This window comes from Grampus griseus (genome assembly GCF_964374135.1).
Source record: "Grampus griseus genome assembly, chromosome: X".
Taxonomy (NCBI): Eukaryota; Metazoa; Chordata; class Mammalia; order Artiodactyla; family Delphinidae; genus Grampus; species Grampus griseus.
The window spans coordinates 60,139,296-60,155,621 of NC_138999.1; the positions used below are offsets into that span (position 1 = coordinate 60,139,296).

General features: G+C 40.9%; 1 protein-coding gene across 14 annotated transcripts in view; it reads left to right on the forward strand.

Annotated features, from left to right (window-relative positions):
- TAF1 (TATA-box binding protein associated factor 1) overlaps positions 1-16,326 on the forward strand; it is a 143,123-nt gene that overhangs the window by 43,385 nt on the left and 83,412 nt on the right. For all 14 annotated transcript variants that reach the window (XR_014298465.1, XR_014298466.1, XR_014298467.1 and 11 more), the window contains 9 exons: positions 1,561-1,726; positions 3,030-3,241; positions 6,360-6,468; positions 6,688-6,786; positions 7,072-7,249; positions 10,829-10,896; positions 11,984-12,106; positions 13,881-13,973; positions 14,052-14,136. Coding sequence is in view for 6 of the 14 variants with exons in the window: in XM_082680717.1 (XP_082536843.1) it covers positions 1,561-1,726; positions 3,030-3,241; positions 6,360-6,468; positions 6,688-6,786; positions 7,072-7,249; positions 10,829-10,896; positions 11,984-12,106; positions 13,881-13,973; positions 14,052-14,136 (1,133 nt within the window). In the remaining 8 variants the exon portion in view is untranslated. The remainder of the gene's footprint in view (positions 1-1,560; positions 1,727-3,029; positions 3,242-6,359; positions 6,469-6,687; positions 6,787-7,071; positions 7,250-10,828; positions 10,897-11,983; positions 12,107-13,880; positions 13,974-14,051; positions 14,137-16,326) is intronic.

The window sequence follows — 16,326 nt, forward strand, 5'->3', positions numbered from 1 at the left end:
CCTTCTAGTATAGTTTTCATTTCAGTTATTGTATTGTTCATCTCTGTTTGTTTGTTCTTTAATTCTTCTAGGCCTTTGTTAAACATTTCTTGCATCTTCTTGATCTTTGCCTCCATTCTTTTTCTAAGGTCCTGGATCATCTTCACTATCATTATTCTGAATTCTTTTTCTGGAAGGTTGCCTATCTCCACTTCATTTAGTTGTTTTTCTGGCGTTTTATCTTGTTCCTTCATCTGGTATTAGCCCTCTACCTTTTCATCTTGTCTGTCTTTCTGTGAATGTGGTTTTTGTTCCACAGGCTGCAGGATTGTAATTCTTCCTTCTTCTCCTGTCTGCCCTCTGGTGGATGAGGCTATCTAAGAGGCTTGATGGGAGGGACTGTTGGTGGGTAGAGCTGACTGTTGCTCTGGTGGGCAGAGCTTAGTTAAACTTTAATCCACTTGACTGTTGATGGGTGAGGTTGTGTTCCCTCCTTGTTGGTTGTTTGGCCTGAGGCAACCCAACAGTGGAGCCTACCTGGGCTCTTTGGTGGGGCTAATGACAGACTCTGGGAGGGCTCACTCCAAGGAGTACTTCCCAGAACTTCTGCTGCCAGTGTCCTTGTCCCTACCGTGAGCCACAGCCCCCCCAACATCGCCTCTGCAGGAGACCCTCCAACACTAGCAGGTAGGTCTGGTTCAGCCTCCCCTGGAGTCACTGCTCCTTCCCATGGGTCCCAATGCGCACACTGCTTTGTGTGTGCCCTCCAAAATTGGAGTCTCTCTTTCCCCCAGTCCTGTCAAAGTCCTGCAATCAATTCCCACTAGGCTTCAAAGTCTGATTCTCTAGGAATTCCTCCTCCCATTGCTGGACCCCCAGGTTGGGAAGCCTGACATGCGGCTCAGAACCTTCATGCCAGTGGGTTGACTTCTGTGGTATAAGTGTTCGCCAGTCTGTGAGTCACCCACCCACCAGTTATGGGATTTGATTTTACTGTGATTGCGCCCCTCCTACTGTCTCATTGTGGCTTCTTCTTTGTCTTTGGGTGTGGGGTATCTTTTTTGGTGAGTTCCAGTGTCTCCCTGTTGATGATTGTCCAGCAGCAGCTAGTTGTGATTCTGGTGTTCTCGCAAGAGGGAGTGAGAGCACGTCCTTCTACTCTGCCATCTTGGTTCCTCCCGATGCTTGAGTTTTAGTGACAGGGTTCTGCACAGTTGTCCCTGGAAGTCTGTTTTAATTGGGAACCATTTTGCCTTTAGAACTTTGGGTTTGAACAAAGCCAAATCACAGGGAGAATTCCAAATTTGCTGCAAAATAAAGGCATGTGTTTAGTTCCACTGGGTCCTTTGTATTTTCATTGGTTGGTTGGCAAAAATCTTAGGGACTCCTCGGGGCTTCTCATTCTGAGAGAGGTGCCTCTCTGCACGTGGAAGAATGATGAGCAAGTTAGATGGGGATGCCAGGTAGGCCCTTTTGTTTCATTATTGATGGATTACTTTAGTCCTGAGATGTTTGCTATCAGGACAGTGTTCTTGGTTTAAGTTTGCTTATGGATCTGTGATTTTTTTCCCCATTATTTAGTCGCAAATTTGCCCTTTTTGATGAGCAGCATCGAGAAGAGATGCGAAAAGAACGGCGGAGGATTCAAGAGCAACTGAGGCGGCTTAAGCGAAACCAGGAAAAGGAGAAGCTTAAGGGTCCTCCTGAGAAGAAGCCCAAAAAAATGAAGGAGCGTCCTGACCTAAAAGTAAGTGTATGTGGTGTGATCATAACTAAGAAAGCATACCTTTTCCCTTAGCTTTTGGCATCCTCCCTTACTGGGAATGAGGGCAGTATTGTGGAAAACTAGTTTGAATTGATGTGGCCACTTGGGTGTTATTAGTACTATTGTGACTGGTACTGACAACACCAGACTTGATCTGGTGTCTTTGGGTGTCATTTATACTTCATCCATTGGAAGTATTTTCTGTGAGTTGAGATAGGCGTGGTGGATTTTTTTTAACATGTACACGTATGTACATATATGAACACATCTTGTTTTTCAATTGCATGTATTAAAAGAAGCAACAGAAAAAAATCATACAATACAGGTTGCTTTGCATAATTTAGGTGGGATTCCAGATATTACTTTGCAGTGTAACTGTAACGTGCATCACAAAATGAGGCAACTGTGGTACAGTGGAAAGAGCCATGGACTCGGAAACAGAAGATCTGGGTTCAGGTTCTTGTTCTGCCATTTAGTAACTCTGTGACCGTAACCTCTCCAAACCTGTTTTCTCTTCTATAAAATGATACCTATCTCACACTGGTGTTGTATTAAAGTATATAATGCATGGGAAGCACTTTATAAACTAAAATTCTCAACAAATGGGAACTGCTGTTAACACGTACTGAGGTCATTAAGTATTTTAATGTTTCTTTCTTCCATGTGATATTATATAAGTATTGTATGATACAGTATTGATCCATTTTACAGATGAAACTGAGGGCAGTTGCAAAAGTAAGATGGAGACTTCGGCTTTTTGTTTTTTGGAGTTTTTTGCCACACTGCACGGCTTGTGGGATCTTAGTTCCCTGACCAGGGGTTGAACCCAGGCCCTCTGCAATGAGAGCACGGAGTCCTAACCACTGGACCACCAGGGAATTCCTGGAGACTTGGTATTATTAAGCCTTTTCCTTGAGGCTGGGAATACACCCATGCTGGCTGCCTGTGAAGCTGAATGCAGCCTTGGGCTTCCAGTAGCCTTTCTTATGCATATTTAATATTTTCGTAGTTTACAACTTAAATTGGGGGTAGAAATCCTCTCTCTTTTCTCCTTCACTTGGTTTTTAAAGTAATGTTCAGTCTCTGGATTTCGTTTTGTTTTTAATGTGTCATTTCCATACATGCACTTTTGTCTAGTGCCTTCTGGTTGAAAGGCGTATAACGATTCTGTTAGAATAAAATTTCTGGGCCTGCCTTTGTTTCTTTTCTACCTTCTATATATTTCTTAAAGCTAACAGGAAGAAGCCTGCTTACCTCTGACATGTTGATACTTTTCCTTTTGCAGCTGAAATGTGGGGCTTGTGGTGCCATTGGGCACATGAGAACAAACAAATTCTGCCCCCTTTATTATCAAACAAATGCCCCACCTTCCAACCCTGTTGCCATGACAGAGGAGCAGGAGGAAGAGTTGGAAAAGACAGTCATTCATAATGATAATGAAGAACTTATCAAGGTTGAAGGGACCAAGATTGTCTTAGGGAAGCAACTAATTGAGAGGTAAGAGATAGCAGGTGGGAGAGATCTGTTGGTGGTATCGATGGGTGGCAGGGGTGGATGTGATGTGTTCTCTGAAGTGGAACTGAGGACATAGGAACTTTGATGGATTTTCCTCACTAATTGTTGCCAGTAATGAAAATTAGTCTTGTGAAGCACTCATTAAGCTCCACCACTTGCCCTTGGGCATGCTACCTAACTTCTGAGTCTTAGTTTCCTTATTTCGAAAATAAAATCACCCTTACAACGGTAGCTATGAAGGTAAAATGAGGGAGACTGTATAAAAAATGTAGTATAGTGCCTGGCATATAGTAGATGCTCTTCCCATTCTACTTCCAGGCACTTGTAATATTTGTAAGGTCCCTGATCTCAGATGTTCTGATAATGGACCATCCAAAAAGATTAAGGAGACAAACTATGCTTATACTTATCTGTCTCTTGCTCTCAGAGAATTTGATAATCAAGTAGAAAAGTTTTTAAATAAAACAAATTCTCCCCTAAATTTTTAGTTTGAAAATTGCAAACCTACAGAAAAGCTGAAGGAATAATAAAGTTTGTTGTTCCTCTTAATTCACCAGCTGTTAACATTTGTCACATTTGTTTCATCTTTATATATCTAAAACGTTTTCTTTCTGCTGAAACATTTGGAAGTTTTAGGCATCATGGCATTTCACTCAGATTCTTTAGCACACATAAAGAATAAAGATTGGCAAACATGATACTATTACTACACGTAAGAAAATTAACATTAATTCAATAGGATCTAATATTCAGTCCTTATTCAAATTTCGCCAGCTGTGTCAATGTCCTTTATTGCCTGCCCCTCACCCCCCTTCAGGATCCAATTCCAGTTCAAACATTAAGTATTTTGAGTTTCTCTTAATCTACAACTGTCCTCCCCACCTTTTTGGTTTTCATGACTTTGAATGTTTTGAAGAGTCCAGGCCAATGGTCTCATAAAACATTCCACATTCTGGATTTGTCTGTTTTCACATTGATTATATTCAGAGTAAATGTCTTTGGCAAGATTACAACATAGGTGGTATTATGTACTTACTGCACCACATCAGGAAGCAGATAACGTCAGGTTTTCTCAGTATTTTGATTATCTTATTAAAGTGTTAATCCTCAGATTCCTCTATAATAAAGGTATGTTTTTTCCATTGTAATTAATATGTGGGTGAATATCCTGGTTTTTTTTAAATTTTTTTTTTGACTGTGTTGTGTCTCCATTGCTGCACGTGGGCTTTCTCTAGTTGTGGCAAGTGGGGGCTACTCTTCATCGCGGTGCGTGGGCTTCTTGTTGCAGTGGCTTCTCTTATTGCGGAGCACAGGCTCTAGGCATTGCAGGCTTCAGTAGTTGCAGCATGCGGGCTCAGTAGTTGTGGCACATGGGCTCTAGGGTGCGTGGGCTTCAATAGTTGTGGCATGCAGGCTCAGTAGTAGTTGTGGCTCTTGGGCTTAGTTGCTCTGCAGCATGTGGGATCTTCCCGGACCAGGGATCAAACCCATGTCCCCTGCATTGACAGACGGATTCTTAACCACTGCACCACCAGGGAAGTCCCTTTTTTTTTTTTTTTTTTTCCAGTAGCTTGAAACAACATACATTTATTATCTCACAGTTTCTGTGGGTCAGGAGTCTGGGCACAGCTCAGCTGGGTCCTCTGCTCAGAGGCTGCCTTCAAGATGTCACTAGGGACTGCGGTCTATCCTGCTAACAATCTTTCTCTCAATAGTTTTAACATCCATTGATGATCATTACCTGATAACTGAGTTATTACATTGGGGGTTGCTTAATGGTGGTTTTTCTAATTCTTTTCATTCTTTCTACGTTAACTGGCATTCTGTAAAGAGCTTCCCCCTCCCTTTTTTGTTTGGGTATTACTATAGATTCTGAAATTCTTTCTTTTGGAAACTTTAATATATTAAGATCTATTAACATCATTATTAATTTTGATGGCCAGATTGTCCCAAATTTGATCCCTTCAGGCCTGACCTGTGTCCTTTGGAAATGACCCTATAAATTTTGAAAACTTCTTTGCTTTTTGGCACGAGATGTTCCAGGCTATCCTTGAAATTTCCCTGTCCCAGACCCAGAATCAGCCATTTCTCAGGGATTCCTGGTTCCTTTTATTGGAGAATGGTATTTAGAAAACAATATCTAGGTGTTAGGTATACTCATTGCCACTGAGATGTCATTGCTTCTAGGCTCTTAGTAGACAGAACTAGGAAATATACATATATTGTAAATCACAACTTCATATCAATACCTCCAATTCAAATTGTATCTACAGCTTCTTCCTCATCTTCCTCCGTTTCATATTTGTATCCTTTCTTTGGTTCCCAACATCTTACTCTGTCCTAGGATATTTACAAAATAGTTTGAGAATTACAATACCAATACTACTACCAACAGCAAATCTGTACAGTAGGTTCAAGGTGTTTTCTGTAATTAGTTGTCCTTGGATTATATGCCACTGAAGTTGTACAGTCAGGGTATTCTATTCAAAATATATTTGAATTCTTTTTTGAGTATATAATTTTTAATTAATTTGATATGCAGGTATATTCATTTGTTTCTGTTTCTGTTTAGATTTGAGGGTTGTTTTCCATCCTCGTTAATTTAATTTATCAATATCTATAGTAGTCATGTTTTGAAGCACATTAGAAAAGGAAAATGTAGTAACTTGATCCCATATGATGGAAAGGAAAAAGGTGGATGGGCTTTTAATGATTGAGGGAGACTCAAATTAGTTTTTCTTTTCAAACCTGCTTTAATTTCTTCCTTGTTTCTATTCTGAGTAAGTTAAATTTCCTAGCCTTTTAACCCAAAGATAGAATGTTGGAGCTGGGAGGATTCTTGAAATTCCTTTAGCCTAGTTCCCTTATCATCCAAATAGGAAACTGAGGTGAAGTTGTGGCTTGCCTAGTTTTTTATTAATTTGGAGATCCTATGAGGCCTTGCCTGATCTGAGCCTTAGAATGTGGATGTCTGGCCTTTGGTTTGGCTTTTTCCTCCCCAGGCTCATGCTCAGGTACTTTGGACTTTTTCATTGTAGTTGCTTTTTTTCTGGGGACTAGAAATAGGGACTGCACGCTATGAAAGTGTTATTGATTGCAGTGCAGATGAGGTTCGCAGAAAATCTCTGGTTCTCAAGTTCCCTAAGCAGCAACTTCCTCCCAAGAAGAAACGGCGAGTTGGAACCACTGTTCACTGTGACTATTTAAATGTGAGTATTGGCATTGCCTGCTTTCTGACCACATAGGGTTCTCATTAATTCCCCCAGCCCTCTAAGCCATGGCCCTGATATAGCCTTAGATTCTCCCTTTGGCCTTGCCCTGAGAATTACGTGTACTGTGCATTACAGGGTTTGCAAACTATATATGTATTGGTGTTTATTTTTTTTTTTTAATCTAAAGAAGCATTCTGATTTCTTGTTTTTCCTTAGAGACCTCATAAGTCCATTCACCGGCGCCGGACAGACCCCATGGTGACATTGTCATCCATTTTGGAGTCTATCATCAATGACATGAGAGATCTTCCAAATGTGAGTTCATTTCATTCAGATCTACAGTATGGATGGCAAGGCTGTTCTGTGTGATTTCAGATAGATGGCAGTAGAGTATAGTCCTAGGAACCTGGAACTCCTGATTCTTTGGGATATAGTTTTTCATTTATTTTTTAACAGTTTAGTAGAGGAAACAGACCTGCTCCATCTAGAGATTCCTTTGAGAGTTGACGGCCAGGTAGAGGTAAGATGTGAGAGAGTCTTGAAGAATTGGTCTGGCAGTTGTTCTTTGCTCATGGATGGTGCTGGCTCTTGTTTGCACAGACGTACCCTTTCCACACTCCAGTCAATGCAAAGGTTGTAAAGGACTACTACAAAATTATCACCCGACCAATGGACTTACAAACGCTCCGTGAAAATGTGCGTAAACGCCTCTACCCATCTCGGGAAGAGTTCAGAGAGCATTTGGAGCTAATTGTGAAAAATAGTGCAACCTACAATGGTAAGAATCACCTGTTCTTTGACTGCAAAGATCACCTTTCAGATCCTTATTTATCCCTTACTAGTCCTAAATTTAGACTAGATTGGACTGACTGAAAGGACCTACAATGTATTTGTGCATTTTGGGGTTATGAAAATCAGGTAATGTACATTTTAATCATTTAATAAGTATTGCTTCTTTTTATTCCCACTTTTTAATATCCTCTAGAGAATTTAGAGAATCTGTTGAAATGAAACAATTGCATGAGAAGCAGTGAGAGATAGGAGTGAGCCTATAAGTAAATAGAAGGGAGAGGCATTCAGTGTGGATGGAACCCCCGCAGAGTATATGCTTGTTGACTATATTTGTCTTTGATTTGGTCTACAAATCTGTTATAGGGGCTGTTATATGTCTATTTTGCTCAAAAGCTGGAAAGGCAAGGAGGAAGAAATCTGTTTTCTGAGTCTTAAAGAGTTCAAGAAACAGTATAGCTTCTGCATGTAGAGGATAAAGTTTTCTGGTTTCCAGTTGTATCCTTAGTGTAGGGATTAAGGTTACAGATAGAGTATGAACTATGGCTCTGCCACTTACTAATTGAGTTACCTTAGACAACTTTTTTTTTTTTTTTTTTTTTTTTTGCGCGGTACGCGGGCCTCTCACTGTTGTGGCCTCTCCCGTTGCGGAGCACAGGCTCCGGACGCGCAGGCTCAGCAGCCATGGCTCATGGGCCCAGCTGCTCCGCGGCACGCAGGGTCCTCCCGGACGGGGGCACGAACCCGTGTCCCCTGCATTGGCAGGTGGACTGTCAACAACTGCGCCACCAGAGAAGCCCCTAGACAACTTATTTAACCTCTCATAGCCTCTTCAGTTTTCTTACCTGTACACATGGGACAATAGTAGTACCTAGATTTTAATACGTTTCACAAGCAGGCCTGACCCATTTATCTAGTCTCATCTATAGAGACTGGCTCCCAGACCTACTATAGATAGAGACTCTGGCTATGCTCAGTGTTGTATTTAACTAAATATCCTATACCATGTCTTCATGTCTTTGTACAGTCTTTGCCCTTTGTCTGCAGAGGGTCCTTTATTCCATTTCCATTCATATTTCCAGACCAACTCATATCATCTCTTCATAAAGACTTATTCAGATTGCCCAAAGTACCCATTTTTTCAATCCTCTGTGCCCCCCTAACACAATTAAATCAAGTTTTATAGCTCTTATGTGTTATATATAATTGTTTATATATCTGATTTTCCCATCACTTTGTGACCTCCTAGAGAGACTATTCATCTTTGTATTCCGAGGGCGTAGCAGAGTACCAGACACATACAAAGGAATAATAAATTTATTAGTCCCAACTGTCATTCAAGGTGACGAGGATAAATGCATAAACAAAAATCAGCTTGGAAGGGGAATGGGAAGGTAAGAGTTGACTTTGGAAATACAGAGCTTGAGGTACTTGTGGGTCATTTAGGTGGCAGTGTTCGTAAAAATTTGGAAATTTAAGTTATGACTTTCTCCACATCCCCCTCTAACTCAATCTTCCTTCTTCCTCATACCCAAATGCTGATAATAGTGATAATAGTAGTAGTGCCACCATTGCTAGTATTGCTGTCCATCTAGTTGTACAACCTAGAAATGTTGGCCGTTGTTATTCCACTCTCCCTGCCCTATACTCATAGATCACTAAGTTGTATAAATTGTACCTTCTAAATTTTGCTGGAATACATCCCCTTCCTTTTGGTCTCCATTGCTACTATCTTAGTTGAAGCCCTTGTCGTCTCTTGTTTGACCTCTTGCAATAGCTTCCAGACTTTCTCTCTGCTGCTTGCCTTATTAATTCTTCACACTGTTGACGGTATTTTTTTCTGATACACAAATTTGAAAAATTACTCTCTAGCTTAAAATCTCCAGTGCCTTTGTATCTCCTATGAGACCATTGTAATATGTCCCTTCTTGCCTTTCCAAGTTCCATTTCCTATTTCTCCTCCACACATACCTACCTGTATTCCAGTTGTACCAAACTACTTGTGATTCCTGTTGTGAAATGTATTGTTTCATGTTTCCATGAATTTGCTTACTTAACATGTTTTTGCATACTTTTTCCTCCCTCTGGAATGTTTTTCAACCCTACTGTCTACCTGATAGACTTCTCTTGTTTAATAACACTGCTCGATTGTCATTCACAACAAGCCTTCCCTACTCCTCCCTGGTACTCAGATTTAATTGTTGTAAAACAACTTAAAACACGTTGCAACCCCTCCACAGTTCATAGTAATCAGTGTATTCCTCTATTTGCACTTACACTCACTTTTTAAAAACTTTATTATGGAAATTGTTAGGCATATACAGAAGTAGAGAGAAAGTAAATAAACTTCAGTGCACCTATTCACCCAGTTCCACAATCACCAGCATATATGGCCAGTCTTGTTCATTGTTTAGCCTGTATTTCCAGACGTCATATCATTTCATCTGTAGATACTTAAAGCACTTACACCCTGTCGTGCATTGTTTTATTTTCATATCATTTTCTTTAACTAAACCAAGAACTCTCTAAGGTAGGGACTATGTCTTATTTTCCCTTTATTCTCAACATTGAACACATCACAGACAGTCATTAAACAGTTGTTGAATGAATAAACAAATCCCTGTTAATTAATTAATAAGTAGTTGAGAAAAGAGCTGAGTTTTAGGCTCTGGGGAGCACTTACACGAAAGAATTGACAGAGGAAGATAAGAAAGTATACTGAAAGGAAGTAGCCAGAATTACTGTTTTTTTACATGAAAATGTTTTCACTATCCCTATGATGAGCTTAAATTAGGGTAGCCATAAGCAGGGAATGTAGGAGGTAGTTGGAGGATTCTGTGAAGCTCTTGTTATGGATTTCAGGGAAACTAAAGTAATAGTCTGGGGTGGGGTGGAGATTCTTTTCTGACAAAGGCTTTGGACTAGCCGTATGTTGGATGGACATCACAAACCATGAGTTCTGCAAACAAAAATTGCAGTCACAAATTTTGTATGCTGAGTCTGGAAAGATTATAAATCATTCATTGGTCTCCTTAGCCATCCTTAAACAAATTGTCATTCCCCATCCATAGTTTTATTTTCAAGGTATTAAAGGCAGCAGTATCGACAGTAGTACCGCTATGTATGGATATACACAAATAAGGGAGAGAGTTAAAATTAGTTTATTCATCCATATTGTGCATCTGCTATGTGTTAGGCACTGAAAAATGGAGATAAGACTGATACATCTGTCTAACCCAGCAGCTAGGCTGGTGCCTGGCACATATTAGGTGATTAAGTAAATGAGTTAAAAGTCTGGAGAGGTGTTGGTAGCTCTTGCCTCCCTTTTTTTTTTTTTGCGGTACGCGGGCCTCTCACTGTTGTGGCCTCTCCCGTCGCGGACGCGCAGGCTCAGCGGCCATGGCTCACGGGCTTAGCCGCTCCGCGGCATGTGGGATCTTCCTGGACTGGGGCACAAACCCGTGTCCCCTGCATCGGCAGGCGGACTCTCAGCCACTGCGCCACCAGGGAAGCCCTTGCCTCCCCTTTTTAGTGGTCCCATCTCTTTTATTGTTCCTCTGTAATCTAGGACCGAAGCACTCATTGACCCAGATCTCTCAATCCATGCTGGATCTCTGTGATGAAAAACTTAAAGAGGTAAGACATTTAAAATGAGAGAAAAGCAGTAGAATGAAGCTGGCAGGTACCAGTATTGAGGAAGTAGGGAATGTAACAGAAGGAAGAGTAGAGAAATGAGGGAGTAGCAGGTCTTTTGTACGTTAGAGTCTGGAGGGGACCTTAGAAATCATGTAATCTAATCCCTCCCTTTTGTAGATGGAAAGACTGAGGTCCACAGAAGAAACTAATTTGTCTTGGGCATCATGGCTATTAAATAGTAGGGCTACGATTAAAATATAAAATCCATATAACTCTTAGGAAATTGACTTCCCAGGAAGTCAGCTGAAGCTAAGAGACTGTTTTGGCAGGGAGAAATTTTAATTTTTAAAAGATAATCTATCTGTATTTCATCTTCTTAACAACAAAAAAAAATGGTACCTTAATAGGCTTAAAAAATATAAGTATGATGATGTTAATATTGCAGTAGAAATTTCATAAAAGAGGATAACCAAATGGCCGGTAAACATGAAAAGATTCTCAACTTGATTGATCATTGGGGAGATACAAATTTAAACCGTGATTAGTTAACACTGCATATCTCCCTTAGAAAGACTAAAATTTAAAGACTTAAAAAAACAAAAGACTGAGTTTTAGTGTATGAGGATATGGAGCAGTTGACACACAAACTTTTTCCTAGTACAATCTAAAATGAATTTGTTGGGTTAGATTCCCTTACACAAAAGTCACTACTCAACAGTAATGTGTTCAGTGTTTTCAGCAGTAGTTTTACGGCAAAAGCAGTCTGATACTAAAACTTAATTTGGTGAAGAGGTTTTTGTTGTGGGAGCTAAGCTATTGATGCCCAGGGATGTATATTTTTGATGATCTACAAGAATAGAAGATAGAATACCTAAAGGAATTGGTCAGTACATCTCTTTTGATCCTTTTATTGGAATATTATTTGTCTTATCTGGACTTTTTGTCTGGAACTGAATAGGCCACAGTTCAAAGTTAGACTTTTTGGGACAAGGGCAATAGACCACTGAACCTTAAATTATCCTTAATACTCTATGGTGATTATACCTCAGGGAAACCTCTGCCTTTCCTTTGCTTTGTTTCATGTTAGAAAGAAGACAAATTGGCTCGTTTGGAGAAAGCTATCAACCCCTTGCTGGATGATGATGACCAAGTGGCATTTTCTTTTATTCTGGACAACATTGTCACCCAGAAAATGATGGCAGTTCCAGATGTAAGTGGTCTGTGTGTTAAATATTGTGAGGATAGTACAGGGGAGAGGAAAGGGTGAAAGGATGTGTGCATGTGTATGTTGGGGAGTCTGGAGTGTGGTGTTTGTCAATTCAAACTGGTATATAATTTTAAAAAGAAACCATTTTGCTCTATGAGTGCATTATCATTGAAATCAAAGAGGCCAGGAATCTGTGATATAGAGAGGTTCTTTATACCTGTTGTTGACATTCAGTATTTTAATGCTCCTGAATAGCCCTGGAGAGAAGTTAGGATGCCAGCTAATGGGAGGTTTTGGATTTAGAGGTGCTTCTTAACAAATGAGAGTTTGATAATTACCCAGCATTCGTTGTCTTTTTTTTTCTTTTTTTTTATTTATTTATTTTTGGCTGCGTTGGGTCTTTGCTGCTGCGCGCGGCTTTCTCTAGTTGCGGTGAGCGGGGGCTACTCTTCGTTGCAGTGTGCAGGCTTCTCATTGCAGTGGCTTCTCTTGTGGAGCACAGGCTCTAGGCGTGTGGGCTTCAGTAGTTGCGGCACACGGGCTCAGTAGTTGTGGCACGCAGGCCCTAGAGTGCAGGCTCGGTACTTGTGGCTCACGGGCTTAGTTGCTCCGAGGCATGTGGGATCTTCTCAGACCAGGGCTCGAACCCACGTCCCCTGCATTGGCAGGCAGATTCTTAACCACTGTGCCACCACCCAAGTCTCGCGTTTGTTGTTTCATTTTTTGTCTTGCAGCTTTATGGCAGGGGTACCATGTTGATTCTTTGTATCATTTTGTAATGATCCTCCCTAGGAAATTCTGAACTGAGTTTCCTTTTGTGTTGTAGGCATATGTTGTGTATGCAGTAACGCTATAAACCAGCGGTCCCCAATCTTTTTGGCACCAGGGACCGGTTTCGTGGAAGACAATTTTTCCACGGATGGTGGGTGGGGGATGGTTTCAGGATGATTCAAGCGCATTACATTTATTGTGCACTTTATTTCTATTATTATTACATTGTAATGTATAATGAAATAATTACACAACTCACCATGATGCAGAATCAGTGGGAGGCCTGAGCTTGTTTTCACTTGCCACTCACTGATAGGGTTTTGATATGCGTCTGCAAGCAATTGATTTATTATGGTCTCTTGTGCAGTCAAGCCTCTCTGCTAATTATCATTAATTATCATCTGCTAATCTGTATTTGCAGCCACTCCCCAGCGCTAGCATTATCACCTCAGCTCCACCTCAGATCATCAGGCATTAGATTCTCATAAGGAGCACGCAACCTAGATTCCTCACGTGCGCCAGTTCCCAGTAGGGTTCACACTCCTGTGAGAATCTAATGCCACTGCTGATCTGACAGGAGTCGAGCTCAGGCGGTAACGGGAGCGATGGGGAACGGCTGTAAATACAGATGAAGCTTCACTCGCTCGCTCACCTGCCCACCACTCACCTCTTGCTGTGCGGCCCGGTTCCTAACAGGCCACGGGCTGGTACCGGTCCATGGCCCAAGGGTTGGGGACCCCTGCTATGAACCTTCTGCATGGGACAAGGGAATGAGAGATTTTAATTGTGAATATAGAGCAGGGGTCCTTACCCTACCAGGGCACATGAACCCATAAAGGAATCCCCTTAAATTATATGCAGAGTTTTGTATGATTATGTGTCTTTCTGGGAAAAGGGTTCATAGCTTTTGTCGGAGTCTTAAGAATATTTGTGACCCAGTGAAGTTTGAGAATCTCTGGTATAAAGAATGGTTTCCATTTAATTTCTCATGCTTTCTTTTTGCTAGTCTTGGCCATTTCATCACCCAGTTAATAAGAAGTTTGTTCCAGATTATTACAAAGTGATTGTCAGTCCAATGGATTTAGAGACCATACGTAAGGTGAGTGATTTGGTCTAAAATGTCTTTTGGGAATCAAGTAACTTTGTGTATCTGAGTTCCTGATTCTTTTAATCACAGAATATCTCCAAGCACAAGTATCAGAGTCGGGAGAGCTTTCTAGACGATGTCAACCTTATTCTGGCCAACAGTGTTAAATACAATGGTGGGTATTTCTCCTTTTTTTCTCTTTCCGTCAATATATCCATCCAACATTAGTTAGCATTATTAAAATTTAAGTGCATAAAGCAGCCTTGAGCCATGATAGTCAGCAGAATCAGTCATGTGACTTACTTTGCATTTTTTTTAAAACAGGCACGTACTTTAGTGTGTTCTGTAAAGTTTGCTAATAACGTTTAATGATGAAAAAACAACGTGTATTTATTTTCTAAACTTTGGAAAGCACCGAAAAATGAGATGAGAATAAAAATCAAATGGATATACTTTGGGCCATCACTGCTTTCCATGAGATGTAAAAACTCACCTATGCCCCAGGCCCTTAGATGGAGCTTAGGGAAATGTGTTAAATATAGACCATGGTGTGCTTCCTCAGAGCATGGAGTTTTTGCTCAATATATGAAATGATTACATAATGTATCTCAGGTGCTGTGCTAGCTACTTAAATCTACCAGTGGGAAAGACATCATTGTCCTCAGGTCAATGAAGAGAAACAGTTAAAATGCCGCTTGGCAAGGGCTATATTAGAAGGATGTACAAAGTGCCCTAGAGGAGAGGAAGGAACACCTTCACCTAAGGGTTAGGGAAGACTTCATAAACAAGTTAATACAGTTAAGTTTTGAATGGCTCACTTAAGTAAACATCAGTTGAGCACCTAATATGTGCTGGCACTGATAGATGTTACAAATATAAAGTCAAATTAGATATGTTCTCTGCCTCCAAATTGGTTATAGTTTAGTTGGGAAAACAGAAAAGAAAAATTACAGAACTTAAGTATTATGCTAGATGCATTCACAGAGTGCCAAAGGAAAACAGGAACAGGATATCTAAGTCAGAGTGGGATTAGAGGAAGCTTTCTGGAAGAGAGTTTTCTTAAGCTGAGTTCTAAAGGATCAGTGGAGTTTGCTAACCAAAAAATGAGGAGAAAGCGTTCTAGGCAGGGAGAACAGCAATATATGAAGGCACAGAGACCTGAAATTGCATCTTGGGTTTAAGAAACAAGTTACTGGGGTTGCAGTTAAGTGTACATGTTGATGGATGACTGGTTATATATAGAGAAGTAGACAGGTGTCAGATCATAAGAGGGCCTAGTGTATGCCATATGTCATACTTAAGAGCTTTTACATTATCCTAAATGGAAAAACATAGAAAGAATTAGGCAGCAAAATGACAATCCCAAATAACTCCTGAAGCAAAACAGAAGAGGGAGCTAAGGGCATTTGAGAGAATTGCCTAGCATACTGAGGTCTCAGCTAAAAATCCACCTGATTGTATGACTTTTCTCCACAATATTCAGGAACCCAAGTAGTGTGGCTGTTAAGTTTGCCAGATAGAAGGGACAGAGAATTAGAAAGAGGAGGTGACGGAGGGGACAACCAGAACGACAGATGAGGAAATGGGTATTCTGGGTTTAGAGAATAGAATATCATGGAGGAATGAAAGAACAGGGTAAGTTCAAGGAACTGTACTTGACTAGAACCTATGTATTTCATTAAGAGAAGTGGTAGGAGGGCTTCCTTGGTGGCACAGTGGTTGAGAATCTGCCTGCCAACGCAGGGGACATGGGTTCGATCCCTGGTCCGGGAAGATCCCACATGCCGCGGAGCAACTAAGCCCGTGCGCCACAACTACTGAGCCTGTGCTCTAGAGCCCGTGAGCCACAACTACTGAAGCCCACACGCCTAGAGCCCATGCTCCGCAACAAGAGAAGCCACTGCAATGAGAAGCCCGCACACCGCAATGAAGAGTAGCCCCCACTCGCCGCAACTAGAGAAAAGCCCATGCGCAGCAGCGAAGATCCAACACAGCCAAAAATAAATAAATAAAATAAATTTTTTAAAAAAAAGAGAAGTTGTAGGAGATGAGCCTTCCATTTTTGTTCCATCTGGGTTGCATTAAAAGAATCTGCGTTGTCCCTTGTGCCCTTCTTATTGCTGATTGGAAAGTGGAAATGACATCTGTGAGGTCATTTATTTCTCCATTATTGTCTCCTGAAAACACCTAAAGCTAATCAGCCAAAATTCTGGTAATAGAAGTTGGCAGGCTCACAGGTGTCTAAAAATGAGTATAACAAGTAATAAGCAAGACTGTTACAGAGAGGATGCTTGGCCTGGTAATGGCTGCCTGAAGATAGAGGGCAGATTTATGAGGAGCTTATGTAAGGCAACAAGAAAAACCC